The sequence below is a fragment of the Argopecten irradians genome, chromosome 3, assembly GCF_041381155.1.
Source record: "Argopecten irradians isolate NY chromosome 3, Ai_NY, whole genome shotgun sequence".
NCBI classification, from domain to species: domain Eukaryota; kingdom Metazoa; phylum Mollusca; class Bivalvia; order Pectinida; family Pectinidae; genus Argopecten; species Argopecten irradians.
Window position 1 is genome coordinate 55,967,911 of NC_091136.1, and position 17,461 is coordinate 55,985,371.

The 17,461-nt window shown below is 41.5% G+C and overlaps 2 protein-coding genes across 2 annotated transcripts in view; one reads left to right on the plus strand and one right to left on the minus strand.

Moving 5' to 3' along the window:
* The window catches only part of LOC138319152 (nuclear pore complex protein Nup133-like), a 44,073-nt gene extending 32,830 nt beyond the window's left edge, over window positions 1-11,243 (minus strand). The window contains exon 1 of the mRNA XM_069262095.1: window positions 11,070-11,243. Coding sequence (XP_069118196.1) covers window positions 11,070-11,209 — 140 coding nt within the window. The 5' untranslated portion in view covers window positions 11,210-11,243. The remainder of the gene's footprint in view (window positions 1-11,069) is intronic.
* Window positions 11,244-11,550: 307 nt separating this feature from the next.
* LOC138319156 (DDB1- and CUL4-associated factor 15-like) overlaps window positions 11,551-17,461 on the plus strand; it is a 42,682-nt gene continuing 36,771 nt past the window's right edge. Inside the window, exon 1 of the mRNA XM_069262098.1 lies at window positions 11,551-11,634. Within this exon, the coding sequence (XP_069118199.1) occupies window positions 11,578-11,634 (57 nt within the window). The 5' untranslated portion in view covers window positions 11,551-11,577. The remainder of the gene's footprint in view (window positions 11,635-17,461) is intronic.

Sequence of the window (17,461 nt, forward strand, 5' to 3'; positions counted from 1 at the left end):
ATAGGGATGAACTGTGGAGGGAGGAATTTAGAGAATTAAAGAAAGGGGATTGAAGAAATAAAGGTACGTAAGGAACACGAGGAAATTAAGCAAATCATTGGTTTATTAGATGATAATAAACCATCATTAGTTCAGTCTGACAACAGCTCCTGGCAGGTGTCTGACACTGTATCACCTGATGCCGTCAAGCCACCGCTAGAGACAACAACATCAACTTCTGATGAGATGTTATCAAACATACAGGCTGTGATACCTAAGGATGGTATGTATGTAAGGGGGTCACAGGGAAACAGCTCCCAGGTAAGTAACACTGGTAATCAGCTGGAGGAGCAGACTCTGCATCCTAATAACACTGTTGGGAATAATCTTCAACAAGGGGGACAGGGTCAACCAGTAGAGATGACTCTAAACCAGTTCACTCCACCTCCATTAGCCACCCCATTTCCAGGCAGATTTTACGCACCGCCTACAATGTTTCAATTTTCAGGTGTTCCGCCCAGGCAACCGTATGGTTATCACACCTGTACTGCCAGGCATGTCTCCACATGGATTGGCCATCAATAATCCACAACAGGCTGTTGTGGGTAATGTTGATGTACAATCCATGCCAGCTCAGAGAACAGGGAGTGTTGATGCAAACGAGAATAATCAGCCGCGTAATCCGCGTGATACTGCTAGGACTCTTAACAGGAACGAGCCTGATCATAGGAGCCTGCAAAGGCACAAAATGCCAACATTTGACGGTAAGGGCCGCTGGGAACCGCTTGTGCTAAAGTTTGATCGCATTGCCGATGAAAATGACTGGACAGAGGAGAAGTCCATTAGACGGTTTTTTGACTGTTTACAAGATGACGCGTTGGAGTATGCGGAGACGCTTCCACGCGATACTTCATATAGGAGTTTAAAACAAAAGATGAAGGAAAGATTCAGCTCTAAACAAGAGGCTGTCATGAACCGTCGAGAGGCCTCGAATCTCCGACAGAAGGAAACGGAATCAATAACGGAGTATGCGCAGAGAGTTCAAACGGTAGTTAAAGATGGTTATGAGGAAGCTAACAAGATTACTCTAAACCAATTAGGTACTGAATCTTTTCTCCACAGCTGTAGAGATCGTAAGGCGGCACAAAAAGCTATGGATAAGAATCCGAAAACAGTTTCTGAGCCTCGAAATATGTTCGCGCCTATTTAGCCAATCAGCGTGCTCTATTCGGGAGCCGCTCAAGTACTTTTCCTAGCCGCCAGGTAGACTTTGCTGAGGGCACTAAAGAAGGCAATAACACTCCGCTTTCGCAGGAGTTGATTGCACAAACTATCAGAAATGAGTTCAAGAAACACTTCCCTCAAGAGACGCGAGCTAGGTCACCGCCCCCGCCGTGGTATTCGGAACCACAAAGTGGAGTCTATTATCCACCGTCGTATTACATGCCAGATGCGTTGCGTCTTCAGGCGCGCGATCCAAAGACAGACAGTACAGCCAGCAGACTGGCCCCCCTCCGCAGGCGAATGTAGTCTCGATTCGGGGGCCGCCACAACAGCGTAGGGACTATCGGCCCCCAGAGTAATCGCAATAATAATCCTCATCCGGCTTCTCCTGTGCGGGACAACCGTTCGGGAGGTGCTCGATCTTCCTCTCTTCGTCACCCTCATCGAGCGCAGGTACGCCCACCAGAGGGCAGTCACCTGAGCGAGAAATCAATCTGGTACTCAGTGAGGGTAGTAGTTTGTACATACCAGTGACCGTGAATGGACGTTAGTTACCGCCATGGTAGATAAGGCGGTGACAATGACGCTTGTAAGACGGGGACTGTTGGACAAGCTTAAGGGACCTTTAATTTTAGGTAATCATATCCGACTCCGCAGTTTTACAGGGGATGTGACTGAAGTGTGGGAAATAAAAGACCTACAAATGGGCGTAGGCAGCATAGAAGTACCATGGACAGCGTGCTAGGCACCAATTGCCGATGACGTGTTACTTGGGGTTGACTTCTTAGCAGCAAATAACTGTGTGTTAGATTTACACTTAGGTAAAAATGCATATAGGTGAGGAGACAATAACCATCACTCCTAGTCGTGTGCGGTATTAGCGTTGCAGTCTTCGACGTTAAAGCCGAATACTGTCATCTACTGTCCAGTAAAATGGGAGGGCAAGCCGGACCAGGTGTCCATGGTACAACCCGTCTTTAACACCGACGACCCACTATTAGGCAACACCTTGGTTCGTCCCCATACCGAGCACACGATAATGCAAGTGATAAATGATACCGACCGCCCAATTAAGTTGAGGGCAGGTACTCAAGTAGGAATTTTGGAACCTGTTGAACTCCTTAGGGCTAACTTAGACAATACCCACGACTGTTCTCAAGCCAATGTCACTTCCACTGAAGGGGGAGGGGGTCGGCATATAGGGAAGTCCCTGAGTTTTTGAATGACCTTATCTTGAGACCGTCGGGGGAGCTCTCAGAAACCCAACGGCAAGCATTTGCTAAACATGATCTTGACATGGAGGTCACTCCTTGGGAGCTCCCGGTCATCTCATATCCATCCTCCCCTGCTCCCGACTGTCTAAAGAGGTCGGAAGAATCGCCCAGTCCTTCTAATCTATTCAGGACTCCGTATATAGAATCAATACAATCTCCAGGGATCAGTCTCAGCTTGTACTCCTTTAGAGCCAACCTCGGGGTGTGGGGTATAATCCCTCCTGTTTGGATTATTCCCTGGGAGGAATCAACCCGGTTGGCAAGGGAACCGCGCTATCCTATACGGTCGGCTCCACTTTGTAACCGACCGAGTGATAAAGATGGGGATAGAGGAACTCCATGTGCGTCAGCCTGCAAATACAATGGAACATTGTAGACATGTTCTGGGCTGGCTCAGGACCAATACCCTACTGAGGCCTCGCTCCTCGGTCTGGTGGTCCACCCCTCCTATAAATAGTCGTAACAAAAGGGGGGTGGGAATCAGTCAAAATGTTACAATGGACATACCAGTTAGTTGTAGTTAGTTTACTAGTAATGCCATAGGGAGTCAATCGATCTCCATATAATGTTTAAAGGCAGGTGCCAGGGTTCGCGCCGCCGTCATATGTATATATGAATAAGGGATTTCATACTGTTGCAGGCACCACATGTGGTGCCGCACAGACTTGTTTGTAAATTACTAATGAGAGAGCAGGTGTCCTTCATAGCACCGTTCATCCATAGACCAAGGAATGGTTTATGGAAAACAATAGCATTATATGTGCACAAAATGTTTGAAGTAAATACTGGAATATTGAGTAACAGATACTTTTAGGACTGGCCTGTGCAGAAAGACTAATAGGTACCAAAAGTAACCGTAGAAATGAACTCAGTATCTACAATGTTTTTGTACATGCATGATTATAAGTAAGGAAAATGGCGCCACATGTGGCACCATTTCATCTGGTACCTAAATTGCACCGACCCGCTAAATGTTCCCAAGCAGGGTCGGTTGAACAACTGTATAGTGTATATAAGATCTAATTTGCCGTTCAGACAGGAAGTTCCTTCGGTTAAAATGGCAGTAGACTCTACATGTAATAAAACAATCATGACCACGCAGAACAGACAAAAAGGAACAACAGATATTTAGTTTGGTCATCTTCCCTACAAGCGATGTTTCTGGGAGTTAGCGCCCCTGCACTCCGGATTGTAAGTACAAACTTCAGGACCTCGACGCCTCGTAAGACAACATCCGCCAGTAAGTAACAAAAGAAAGCAACAGTTGTACACACGTTGTTTACTTGAGAAAAACAGGTGGAAAGAGAGAGGGTGACGTAAAACGTTACAAACGGATATGGCACCGGTAAACTATATCCGGAATACAATTAAAGCGCTATATATTTACTGGCGCTACCCTTTTTTCTTTTTGAAAACAAAGTTCCAGTTCTTAGAAAACTTTAAATTCACTTGACTGATCAGATTTAACAGTCTCTCAAATATCAGTACATACAATGTAACATCACTAGGTATACATTATAAAGCTATTAGAAGTGCTCAATTACTGTAAACTTGACTAGAAACTAATAACTATAATAACACATGAAATGTTAACTGAGAAACTCATTAACTAATACCGAACATAGTCACTGAGGTACCGAGGGGTCACAGATGGTCATGAAGAACGCCTTGGAGGTTCCATCGAAGGAGTCAGATCATCATCATCATTACCAAAGTCAAAGGAATCATTGGTTAGAGAGTCCGATTCAAACGTGTCTGATGCTAGCTGATTACTATCTGAGGTAGGAACATCATCAACAGCAGGAGAAAGTATTGGAGTCGTATCGCGAGCTGGAGGAACAGATATAACGTTAGGTATGTCTGGAGGTTGCGGTGGCGAGTTGGCCGGCGATGCGTCGGTATCAGAATTATCATCGATATCAACGAGTGCGAGCGAATCCATGGGAGACCTAGTGCGTTCATCAGCAGTTGTAGACACACGATATAAGTCAGAACGTTTGACGCGATAAGATGCAGCGCGAAGTTGATTTCCCACAAATTTTTAATGTTACACCACATTGTATCCACGTGCGTTACGAGGTATCGGTCACGGCCAGACGACTTGTTTCTATCACTGTATAAATATACAAGGTCGCCGACATGTATATCCGGACTGACGGGATGTCGCCCTGAAGGTGCTTTGGACTTTTCACTATACGAGTGGTTGAGTTGTCGCCGTTGATGCTGTTGCGCTATCAGAGATTCATCGTTAATGGGTATTTGGTTATTATCGAATTGGTCCCGTTGTGTTAGCATTTCTCTGGATGATAAACCGCTCTTTCGTATACGCGAATTCAAACGGTTGATTGCTAAGGATAGCGACAGGGGAGATACCGATCGCGATGACGAGTCCTGTCGGAGTATCTCTTCTTCCAATTCCTAGCTCTACCGAAATCCGATGACGGGACAAAAATTCATCGTTGAAAAGAGCACGAAACCCTGGAGCACAGTCAGTACGCACGACGGCATACGGGCCGTCCATTGGACGAAGGTTAATGTACGAGCGAATAAGTCCATCCCGGAGGGTATCGCGACGTTCGTCTTCAAGTAGCATGGCTTCTGTATACGACGTTACGCATTCGCGCACTACAAGAATGAGCTGTCTTTCGCGTTTTATAACGTCAGCTGCAAACTGGCTACCTACAGTTACCGGAGGAACGCTGGAAGTTTGAGTCTGTACGAAGGTTGGAGCATGTTTCAGAGATGCACAACGATGACAATTGTCACTGACACGTTGGATTGCAGCATCCATGTCAAGAGCATAGAAATATCTGTGTACGATCGTCTTCAACTGGTGACATGTAGGATGGTCGAGTTTAACATGGAGAGAAGTCAGAAGACCGTCCAAGACCTGTCTAGGGACTACTATAAGCTCGGACGAATGTGAAACGGGATCGTTCGTTTAACGACTACGAGACCATCGGCTGATAGTGACGAGACGTTTAGGTAGCGCTTCACATCACGGGCGTTGGTGATTTTCTTTGACGGTCGCGTACCTTGTCGAAGATGAGCACACGTGCGACGAATATCAGAGCAATCGGACTGTAATCCTAACCACGCAGACCGACTTGTGAAAGGCAACCTGGCGTTACCTACGAGAATGTCACTTGTGCTGATCGATCAAACAACAGAGTCCATTTCTTGGCTGATAAACGTACAAATCTGACAGGTGGGTTCAGCACACGGTGGAGCGTTACGACTTGCGAAGTCAGATGGGAGAATCGCACAGCCAGCAACATGACGAACAGACACCTGAAAGCGACTTGCCGTAGACAGGAATGATGTCACTCGTGGGCTAGCAGAGAACTCACCTCTGCAAAGCTTCTCGAATGCCTGCACACAGGGCTTACTGTCAGTGAGTACGCACGGTTGTAACGATGACTGAATCAGATACGGGCTGAAATGCTTCAGCGCTGTCGCGATAGAAAGAGCTTCAATCTCGCACAAAGCCAATTTATCTGATTTTTGTGGAGCTTAGCGCTGAAGTATCCAGCCAGACGAGCCTTGTTTTTGCGAGTAACATACAGCGTGGCGCCGATTCCAGGACTACGAACAGCACCATCGGTTACTATCCACAGTTGATCAGTAGCGCCGGGCAACGTGATGGAGCGTGCGTTGTTGAGGGACTTTTGAGCTTTCTCGAAAGACGTCAATTGTTCATCAGACCAATGCATAGTTTCCTTTGATTCGCGACCGGCAACCATGTCGTCAAGAGGAGACAAGATCGTCGAACAGTTCTGAATGACACGTGCTAGTACTTTGAATGCTCCAATGAATGACCGGAGACCGTTGACAGTCGATGGTATAGGACATGTTGAAAGTGTAGCGATGCGGTGTGGGCTAGCCTGGGAGGTTCCCAAGCGCCACACCCAGCCTAGAATCACTGTCTGTTGTGGAGCTATGATGGTTTTTGACGCGGATGAACGCAATCCAGATTTGTGTAGGGCCTGTAACACGGCCTTCCAGTTTGAGAGTAGCTCATCGACTGAGTTTCCTCCACAGTACAGGTCGTCAGCGACTTTGGCAACGACGCCTTTTTGTACCAGGTGACCTAGTACGTGACATGTTAACTCCTCGAGAGCGGTCTCGGAACCGGGCATGCCCATAGGAGTTCGCGCGTAAACTCTTACACCCTTGAACGGGGTAACGACCCCACAGTATTTCATTGACTCTTTTGCAAGTGGAATTTGGTAAAATGCCTTCGTCAGGTCTGTCGCGATGATGTAAGACCATTGAGCATTATGTCGTAGAGTGGAATCAACATCCGGCATCAGAGATGGTTGGGGCTTGCTGTAGCGTCCAACATCGGCGAACGCGGTTACAAGGCGAAAACCACCGCTTGGTTTTTTAACTAGGAATGACGGGTTCACGTACTCAACGGACACACCAACATCCTCCGGTCGACGAAAGACACCTATTTCCTCCAATTCGTCGAATTTAGACTGAAGTTCGTCCAACTGATTTTTGGAGTACTGCGGTACGCGCCCTTTTCGCTGTGGGGGCTGGACCGGACCCATATTGACTTTACCTTGTAGAGGACCGACTGCACCATTATATCCATGGAAGCTGGGGTTAAACACCTCGTCAAATTCCGTCAACACGTCACGAAATTTTCTTTTCATATCTGCGGTCATGATACCATCGGGGTCGAGTTTAACGTGCTCCGAGTGTCTAGTTTTAGCATGCGACTTTACGAGTTTCGGAATTTTAGCAGGCTGAGTGTCCGGTTTTGCGGGTATGAATGTAGATCGCACCTTGCAAACATGTTTGTTCCTTCCAATAGATTGTGGTTCACTGGTGAGGTTCAGGACTCGAATTTTACCTGCGACACTAGACACAAGAGACGGGAACGGCCACGACTCTGACGCGACATGAGGTTCGACTGAGACTTCTCCTTCATAATAAACCAGATCGTCAGGGAGATCAAGTTCAACAAATTCACCAGGCCAAATTACAGACTTTGCTGACGATCGGAGAACATGCGCACGTCTTACGGCAAATCCATCAGCTGGTGTACCGGTCGAGCCATACGAACACACTAACGAGCTAATGAGGATTTGTTGTTTGGCCGGTCGGACGGAAACGTCATTTTTTTCCATAAACGGTATACCCGCTAAGACGTCAGAGTCAAGGTTTTCCACTACGATGCCTTTGTAGTAAAGATCATGTCCTTCGTGTGAGAATGATAAGCGTGTCTTGCCGACCACTTTTAACTGCGACGAACCATCCGCTTGACTGACAGAGTGGGAACTACAGGCAATTTTCGCACCTAGCCGCTGAGCACACGAAAGTCGCATCATGTTCCCTGTAGCACCGCTATCGATGGTAAGCCGGACAGTATGATGTCCATAGAAAACGTCGAGGTACGGGGATTGCCGAATTGCCACGCGATTGACCTTACTACTATCACTGATCAGCGGGGTGGAATTACATGGGATGTTGCCAGGGTCTTCGGTTTCCTCGCAATCTGCAACTTGACGAGCCTTGGCAATGAACCGCCTATCATCGAACGGAAGGTAAGAACACTTACTAAGGAAATGATTGTCTGGTCTTCCAGCTTCCTTACACAGTGGGCACACTCGTTTTGCCTTCGACGGGGGGTGTTGATCGCGTTTCGGTTTTAGCACGTATGCCCTCATGGCACGGGCTTCCTCAGTTGACTGTAGCTCCTCACGGAGGGAATCAAACGCTTGGGATATCTCAGGTTTTATGAATGCTAATGTACGTGTATGTAATTCCGTGCCGTAACGCTGCTTTACCAATTTTGGCAGATCAGGGTGTATGAGGCGCAACCATGTGAGAACGATAAAGTTTTCTAACGACAGAGTCATTTCCTCGTCCTCCTGTAACTGCTCGCCGTGATGTAAAATGCCAAGATCTCTACGAAGGAGATTGTCCTCAGAGAATGCCATAAGGCGTTGATACAGATCTTCCGGTAGCTCGTTTGGTTCCAACTTGATATCACAAAAGTCTATGAGATGGGCCCCGGTTGATTGAAAGCCAAAATGTAATCTTATTTGCTGCCAAATAAAGTCCATAGACGTGGAGTTTTTAATGAGTGTGTTTCGCGATATCACTGGGCAATAATTTGCTATTTGGCCGAGCATAAGCTCCAGATGAGCAACCTTTTGCTCGCGCGTTCGACGTTGATTTTCTGGTATCGGGTGGGCATCATTGGTGAACCCCCTATGAGGTGCTGCCCTAGACTTTTTTTCCCATCTCACACCATCACTCAGGAATGGAGCAAAGTTTGCATCCAATGACAAAGTATATAAAATGTTCTGCCGCCAGTTCTCAAACGAGTTGACTGTCTCAGTTTTACTGAGGCACCACTGTTTCGGTGCACGGTAAGTGTTCATTTTTGTTGCAGTGCTCTATTCACGGTGAAAAATAACAACAAACGATGTGTAATTACCCGTAGAAATGTCACTACCATGTTTTTATCTTCGTGTGTTTCGTAGGTTGTTGTGGTGTGTATAGATGTAGAACTCCAACGCAGATTCAGTGAATGGTACGATACGTTTATTGGAGTCTTAGGAATCGACTCTGTACAGAGATTATTGGCGAGTTAATATAGCAGTACATCAGGATAACATATGTCAATATTTGGGTATGAAAGCCAATACCTGGAACAATTCATACCACCGTAGTTGCTGTATTACATAGGGAAACATGGTTACTCATTAGAACTTACCATGTATCATAATTAATAACATGGCTAGGTAATTAGTAGTTATACAATGACCCTAACAGAAGTTGGTTTCCACTAGACTTTACATGCACGTACATATACTATTGTAAATATGAAACACATGTGCTTGACCTACACAGTGTAACATACCCCGTACATGAAAGATATATGTGGATAATTATATATTAGTCCAAATTTCAAACTCTAAAATTCTTATCATTTATATGTGGCCTAATTGTCAATAATTATACCATTGATACCTATAACTCTTCTGTTAGGCGTGTAGTCCGAAATCCGCTGCCACCACGCCAGTAAGTAACAAAAGGAAGCCACAGTTACACACACGTTGTTTACTTCAGAAAAACAGGCGGAAAGAGAGAGGGTGACGTAAAACGTTACAAACGGATACGGCACCGGTAAACTAAATCCGGAATACAATTAAAGCGCTATATATTTACTGGCGATCGGACCTCGTGAGCCATCAGCAGGACCACCGACATTATCATCCTAAGAGGGAGCTCCACAAAACGGGGATGAGTGTTGTGAACCGCAGATCTGATGACGTCACCGATGTGTACGGACGCGGTCACGTGGCGTTCGCGAATTGCTCTCTCTCTTTACAACTCCTGAACTATACACACGTGTTTACCACTGTGAGTAAACTTGTTGAATATAACATGTATTGTTTATTATTATTGGTATTGTAGATGCTATGTAACTGTAGATAAACATATATGTATCGTTGTACAATAATAGTCAGATTTAGTGAGTCCCCTACCTGTTTATCCTAAAATTTTGACTTAATTCATGTTATAAGTGTCTTGTATCAACCACTGATATAGTAGGGATATTAACTAGACATTGACTGGAACCACTTAGAGGATAAGGTAGTATGTGCCCTTCTCCCATAACATGAGAGTCGACTGGTCAGCCGTTTTTTTATCGGACGTTATTTTGCTGACTGTCGACTCTTATTTCCGAAGGCCTATTTCTTTGATGCAGCTTCCGACGTTAGATGAAGACGGAATGAAAAGTGCAATAATATCAATATTTATAGCTCTAACAGTGATAACATTGATGTGTACTTATAGTTTAGGTATTAATTATCCCATTTACATAGGAAAACCATAACTTGAGGCCTCATAAAATAGTATTATAGCTGGTTTAGAATTGATGAATCCCTTCCGTAACATTTTGACCTAGTTTTAAATATGGCGGCTGGTTACTACAAAAAACAGAATGTGAATTCAAGCGGGCAGAATGCAAGTAAAAGTAAAGGCAAATCAAGCGTTTTTGGGACTTTGCAATTCATTTTTTCTATTTACCGGCCGGATCGCTTTCATCGTGAAGTTTTGTCTAGGTCATGAAAGTTTACGTTAGGAGATTCAAATATTTGTTTTAGATGGATTTTACGGCTGATTTTGTCAAAAAACTTGTTGATTTATGAAAAAGAGGTAGGTATTTGACATTGATAACGATTTAAATATGATTTAAACGTTTTTTATTGTCACAATCCAAACTTTGAAAATGTTACCCTCAGCATCGGGTAAATGGCCTATCGGAAGTTAGAGGTTAGACACAACGTAATGTTCCAAAAGTGTCTCTAACATTGTAATATGTAATATGTAATATGTGTTGGAGGCTTTCAAACATGCACTGTAAGATCCACTCTCTACCGTTGTGTTAAAACCGGAATCGGGTTCTACAAAGTATTATATATAGACCTAAACAGATAACAAAGTTTATTGTCTGTAAGAAAACGAGGCATGTGGGCGATCCAACAGTGATCGGCTAAAAAGTGAGTGAACAGGCTAGGACGACCGACCATTGTCAGGCCGTACAGTAGTCTATGCGATACTCACTTATGTCCATACATAGAAGTTCTTCCTTTCGGTGTATAACCAATATTTGACATTCTTTTGCTCTGTTGTCGTGTAGACTGTGGTGTAGGGGTAAAGGGCGATGCCCTAGAACGCGTTGTTGCTCCCCGTGGGGTGAACATTTTCTCTTTGGCTATTTCTAGTTCCGTTTCTTGATACTAATTTTGAAACCAATAGCGGGAAATCTGCAATAAACATATCATTCAAAATCATTTTTGTTTTATTGGCAGTAGATATAATCCCACTCCATACTGCACAATTTAATCTAAACATAAATCTGTCTTTATAATGAGAAATCCATTTTAAAGTGAAAGTATTAATTATAAGAAAAAACAATGAAATTATTTTTCCGGATAATTGAATAGAATTGGTTTTAATTTTGAAATTTGATCTTCGTCTTCTGTGTGCTTGATATACGTGGTTCAACGCGTGGTAAAAACAAAGTTGTGAATAAGACAGATTACGAATCCAAAGCGCGAAATGAAAACAAATGGCGTCAACAGCGAAATTGAACAAAAACATTTGTGCGAAATTGCATTTGAGAGAGGTAAGCTTTCGCAAATAGTTTCAGATTTCAAACAAATATGCTACATATGGCATCAGCGTTAAACGGGATACTTTGTTTAGCGAACAAAATGTACTAGAATACACAATTTAACGATTACCAGCTGATTAGGCCTACTGCCAAAGTGCACTTCAACATGCTATTTTGGATGTATGGGTTCAAATGAATATAAATTATTGCACCATCCTTACCAGTTATATATTTTGTCAGTTGAGTTACATTGAGTAATAAAGTAGCCTTAGAGTTTATGCTTTAAGATGCTCAACGGCTGACATGGATTTTTTTCTTAATAAAAAACAGGAACAGACGAATAAGTCTTTTTCTTTAGTTACTTACTTTACACTAATATGAATTCAAGGCAAAGTCTTGTAAGAGCGCAGCTCATGTAATTACATAAATGTAGCAAACAAGTTGCATGTACATAATATGAATCATGCACAGCATGGAAAGAGCGAAACTCTATTTGTTTATTTTTACTTGTTTATTTTATTTTCTATTTCATGTAGAAGCTAGAAGACATAATTTAGAAATAAAAGGATGTAGATCTACTTTAAACTATAGAAGTATATGATATAATAATTGTCTAGCATAATGAAACTTAATTTAAACAGAACTCAAAAGATTTGGATTTTGTTGACATGATGTGACGTCATGATTCCTTGTGCTCATCATCGCATACATGCCATATTTTTCTAGGGGTGGTAAGGGAGATTGATAACCATTTTAAGAGATTTTGGTCTCAAATAAGGGAGGTATACGCGCGACATATATGGATAAATTTAATATCTGCTTTTTTATGATGAAATTCTTTGCAAAATAAACACAAACGCATAATTTCATGTTCTGTAACAATTTTGCTTCATTTAGTTATCATTTTTAACATTGCATTTGCTTTCTTTGCTTTTTGTAATACAGCATTAGTCAGAGTGTAGCTGAAACAGTCTGCATTCATATTGAATTTTACTGAAATAAAGGAATGTGTGGTTTTGCAAAAGTAGTCACATCCCTATTTATACACCCAGTTTTGGAGCTGTTCAAAATATTAAACTGGGCTTTTTAATAATCTTTCACAATAATGGATAATTAACTTAGATAAAGTTCTTAAATTTACAAGCACTAAACAAAAAAAAACCCAGAGAATTGTTACAGTAGTATTCAAAATGTAATTTAATCTGGGAGAGAGAAAAAGTAAATCTCTTTTAAATTTGATTTATTTAAATTCAGTTACTACTAGAGCTGTTATCGTAGAGAAAATGTGCATCGCGATATCGTCAAAATTTGACGATATCGTCACGATAATATCGCGATTTTTGCCCAGTGAAATATGAAAGAAATTTATGGAAATATAAGTCATGTTTGGGGGACCAATCATGAAAGTACAATATAGAGTGTAATTTGTAAATAAATAAAGTGAAACATTCATCAAAACTAGGGCTGTCACGGGTACTAAATTTTGTCCCTGGGTACCCGAATTTTAGTACCCGACCCGTACCCGGGTACTCGACACAGATCTACTGTTTTTGTAACAAATTGGGTTACGTTGTGTTTGTTGTTTGGAAAGATTGGTTGATCGACGGAGATTCGATGAAATCATATGTGAGTTCAGTAAAGATAGCTTCAGTCGTTAAGTGTCTACTTCATTTCTATTTGACTTTCATAATTGCTAATGAGCTGCCGTAAAGTGTCAGTCTAGCCAGCGTGTCTGTAGCTATACCAGTCCCAGAGGAAACGTTTTTGCACATGCGCAACAGGAAGTACTACATTCGGACGGTCTCTTGTGTTATCTGATATGACTATAGTGTGACCTATTTAAGTGCACATGTCCGTCAAGTAGATTGTTCTCGCATCAAAAGACGGTAATGAGAATTAAAATGTATTGAAAAGATAAGGTTTCATCCTTGGTGAGTGAAAACAAATACAAATTAGTTGGATTTTGTAATACTTTTAAAATAAGTTCTAGACTTGTTTACGTACATCCAGACGAATTGTCCTATTTTGACGGGTACCCGGGTACACATTTTTTGACCCGGTTACATCCCCAACCCGACCCGTAACCGGGTACTCATAACAACCCTAATCAAAACAAACGTTTATTTGTGATACTTTTAATTAGATGTTTGTTTACAAGTCAATCAGATTCTGTCTGTGTCCGACAGTGCAATGTTTTTGTTTCCTTTCCAACTAACACATGGTGTGTTACGGCTGACGACGATATCGTAGATATAATTTTTTTAACGATATCGTCGTCTCTTCTCTACAATCGTGATATATCGCGATGCCGATATATGATAACAGCTCTAGTTACTACTGATAATTTTTTATTATTAATATATTTTTTTCTAAAAATAAATTCATACAGAAATTCTAAAAAAAAATAATAGTACCTTTTCCATTTTTTAACTTGGTTATTAGGAAATCCGGAAATTCTATAAAATCCCGATCATCTATTACAATTACCCAAAATGGCGGCCATTACGATTGCAAAGCCCAAGGCTGCTAATTAGGGCCACTGGGGTGTTGGTCAGGGGGTCAGGGAGTGGTTACTCTCATGCTAAAATTAACCTAGCATGTACACAAATGTGGCGACAAAAATAAAACGGAGGGGTTTACAGAATACGGGAATTTAGACTCTCCTGCCGGGAGACAATAAAAGGCTTTAAAAAAACGAGAGGTTTTGTCTCACGCCGGGAGGTATAGCATGTATGTCATCGCTTGGTGGATATTTTGACTGCATTCCATAACTTTTAATTTTCAAAGTGTTATTGATATTTAAAAAATAATAAAAATGTTAAATTACTCCTGTTATGCATTTGCATTAGTACCTGAGCAACGCACAACTGGAACAGGTTAAACCGGAAGTTTTAGCCATCCATGCATGCAGGTCATTGATCTCAATATGTACTTTTGCTTACGTACATGTTACCTGAACAGAACTTCGATATTCGATGCGCTTCGCTCTTATTATATGGTAATACTCATACCGTTTTCCTACATGTATCTTCATATTGTTTACTACCTGAATAAAAGGTTTACATTGATAAATCTAGTGTTGTTTCTTTTGGAGTAGATCTATATAAATTATCTTTTTCATCTAAAATGTGTATGTAGTTTGCGTACGATATACATGTTATTTACACTACAGACTTTTTCAATTTTCATATAGAATTTGGGCCGGGCATTTATGTGCTTCTCGTTAATCACAACTTTGTGTTACCAATGATAAAGAATTGTAACAGGAGAGGAGGAAATGTAGCGGCTGGACTGGGATTGGAACCCGGGACCTCCAAACACTAGCTGAATGCTCTGCCACTGAGCTACCTGATCTCTGATGATCGACCCAGTCCAATACACGATAAAAAAAAACAATTGAAAATTAGTCACACATGCATGAAATATAGGCTATAGTAAAATATGGCGTTTTGTCCATACTCATACTATACATGAACATGTAGATTTTTAACAAGTGTAGGCCTAATATACAGCTTTATGTGTTGGCTTTGCTGATATAGGCTAGTTTCAATGTATTGTCATGTTTACTAAGACTAGCTTATTTTCTGTGTAAACAAATTTCATTTGAGTCGCCTTGCTTGAACAGGTGCTGGCAAATATACAAGCGGGAATCGATGGCATATCTTTTGACGTCGTTACATAACATACGCGTGACGTCACCATTTATGGAAATTGCTGACACTTCCTGATTACAGTGATGATTTCAGAATTTACATGTCGCGAGAAAATAAATTACGGTGTTGACGACACTCAATGGGTTGTGTTCTTTAACTTAAAAATCCTTTGCTTGGTTTTAAACCAGGTAAGAATCTTACAATAGTAGAATTTTAATCCATGAAGTTGACTCTAATTAATTATCCATGCCTGTACAAATAACTTAATGAGGCTTTTAAATCCTTGCTGTGCAGTAAGATCCTTAAAGGGACAATTCAGTCTAAGAAAACATAAAATTTGTACATACATCGGAAAATACCCAGTTCTAATGGAAATTACTGCATGGGACGTAACAGTGGATATTCATTCCTAAAGATTATTAGAATTACCATCGAAAAATAGTGCATGATGCATTTAAGTTTATTTTCAAATATGAAATTAAAGGGACAATTCATTCTACGAGAACATTAAAATTTGTATATATATCGGAAAATCCCCAGTTCTAATGGAAATTTGATCAATCGGTTTTACTGTGATATGTCAGCAAATCCCATGGTGGTGAAATGCGTGTGAAATGTTCAAACTCGCTCGCTGGCCGCCATTACACGTTGTGGTCGAACATCTTGTATGCCGAACACTGTCCCTTGCTCTTAGAGTAATGCTACTTTCGTTTAAAACTGCTCAAATCGTCCTGACAGTAGTGTGTTTACCTTATTAGGTGAAATGTCATGACTAAAAATATCATTTTATCACCTCCACAGTGGTTATGTAGTTCATCTGTTTAACGTGTGTGACTTTAGCTCGGATATGGGTACAGCATACATATTGTACCTGCTTAATCGTATTGATCAACGATTTGTAATTACAACAGAATCAATTAAAATACTAAACAATGACATGGAATTTGTCAATATTTTATGTTATATGATTCATAAGAAATGTAGAACAATACATTTATGCCATATTTTGCTTCTTGTTTATGTAAAAGAATTATCCTGAGTGAATTGTCCTTTTAAGTTAATTGCCTCAAGGCTTATTTTAGACGTATAACGCCTCTCATTCCCAATATATAGGGCTGGATCAGTAGACCTATACTATCTTCTGGTACAAACTGGTTTTCAGCAGCATACCAATTCTCAATACGTTTATTGCATTATAGTTTTAACAACTCAACCCACTGTTTTCTTTATCAAATATCAATTCCATTCCAAATTGTTCTCAAACATCATGTCACTAAATGATCTAAATGAAATGAAAAGATGTGTTATGCATCTATGTCACCTAGATGGACTGGAAATGTACTGTGGTAACTAAGAATTGACAGAGCATTACACATGGGGTTGACAACTGAATACCTCTCAGATGATAGTATTTTTAGGTCATCTAACCCGAAGGGTCAGGATGACCTATTGTCATCATGCACCGTCCGTCGTCGTGCGCAGTCCGCAGTTTGTAAACTTTTCATTCAAACGACTTCTTCTCAATAACCAGAAGGCCAAGGGTACTCATATTTGGCCTGTAGGTTGCTGGGATGGAGGGCTACCAAGTTTGTTCAAATGAATGATTCAAGGTCACAGGGGTCAAAAAGGCTAAAATCTTTAAACGACTTCTTTTCAAGAACTAGAAGACCAAGGGTACTGATATTGGCCTGTAGGATGCTGGGATGAAGGGCTACGAAGGTTGTTCAAATAAATGATCTTGACCTTCATTCAAGGTCACAGGGGTCAAATAGGCTATAATCATTTAAACAATATTTTGTGAATAATGAAGAGGTTTAGAGACCTGATATTAGGCCTGTGGCATGCTTGAATGAAGGGCTACCAAGTTTGTTCAAATAAATGACCTTGATCTTCATTCAAGGTCACAGGAGTCAAATAGGCTGTAATAATTTAAACAACATCTCGTGAATAATGAAGAGGTTTAGAGACCTGATATTAGACCTGTGGCATTCTGGGATGAAGGACTACCAAGTTTGTTCAAATGAATGACCTTGATCTTCATTTAAGGTCATGGGGGTCAAATAGGCTAAAATCTTTAAATGACTTCTTCTCAAGAACCAGAAGGCCCAGGGTACTGATATTGGGCCTGTAGGATGCTGGGATGAAAGGCTACCAAGTTTGTTCAAATAAATGACCTTAACCTTCAT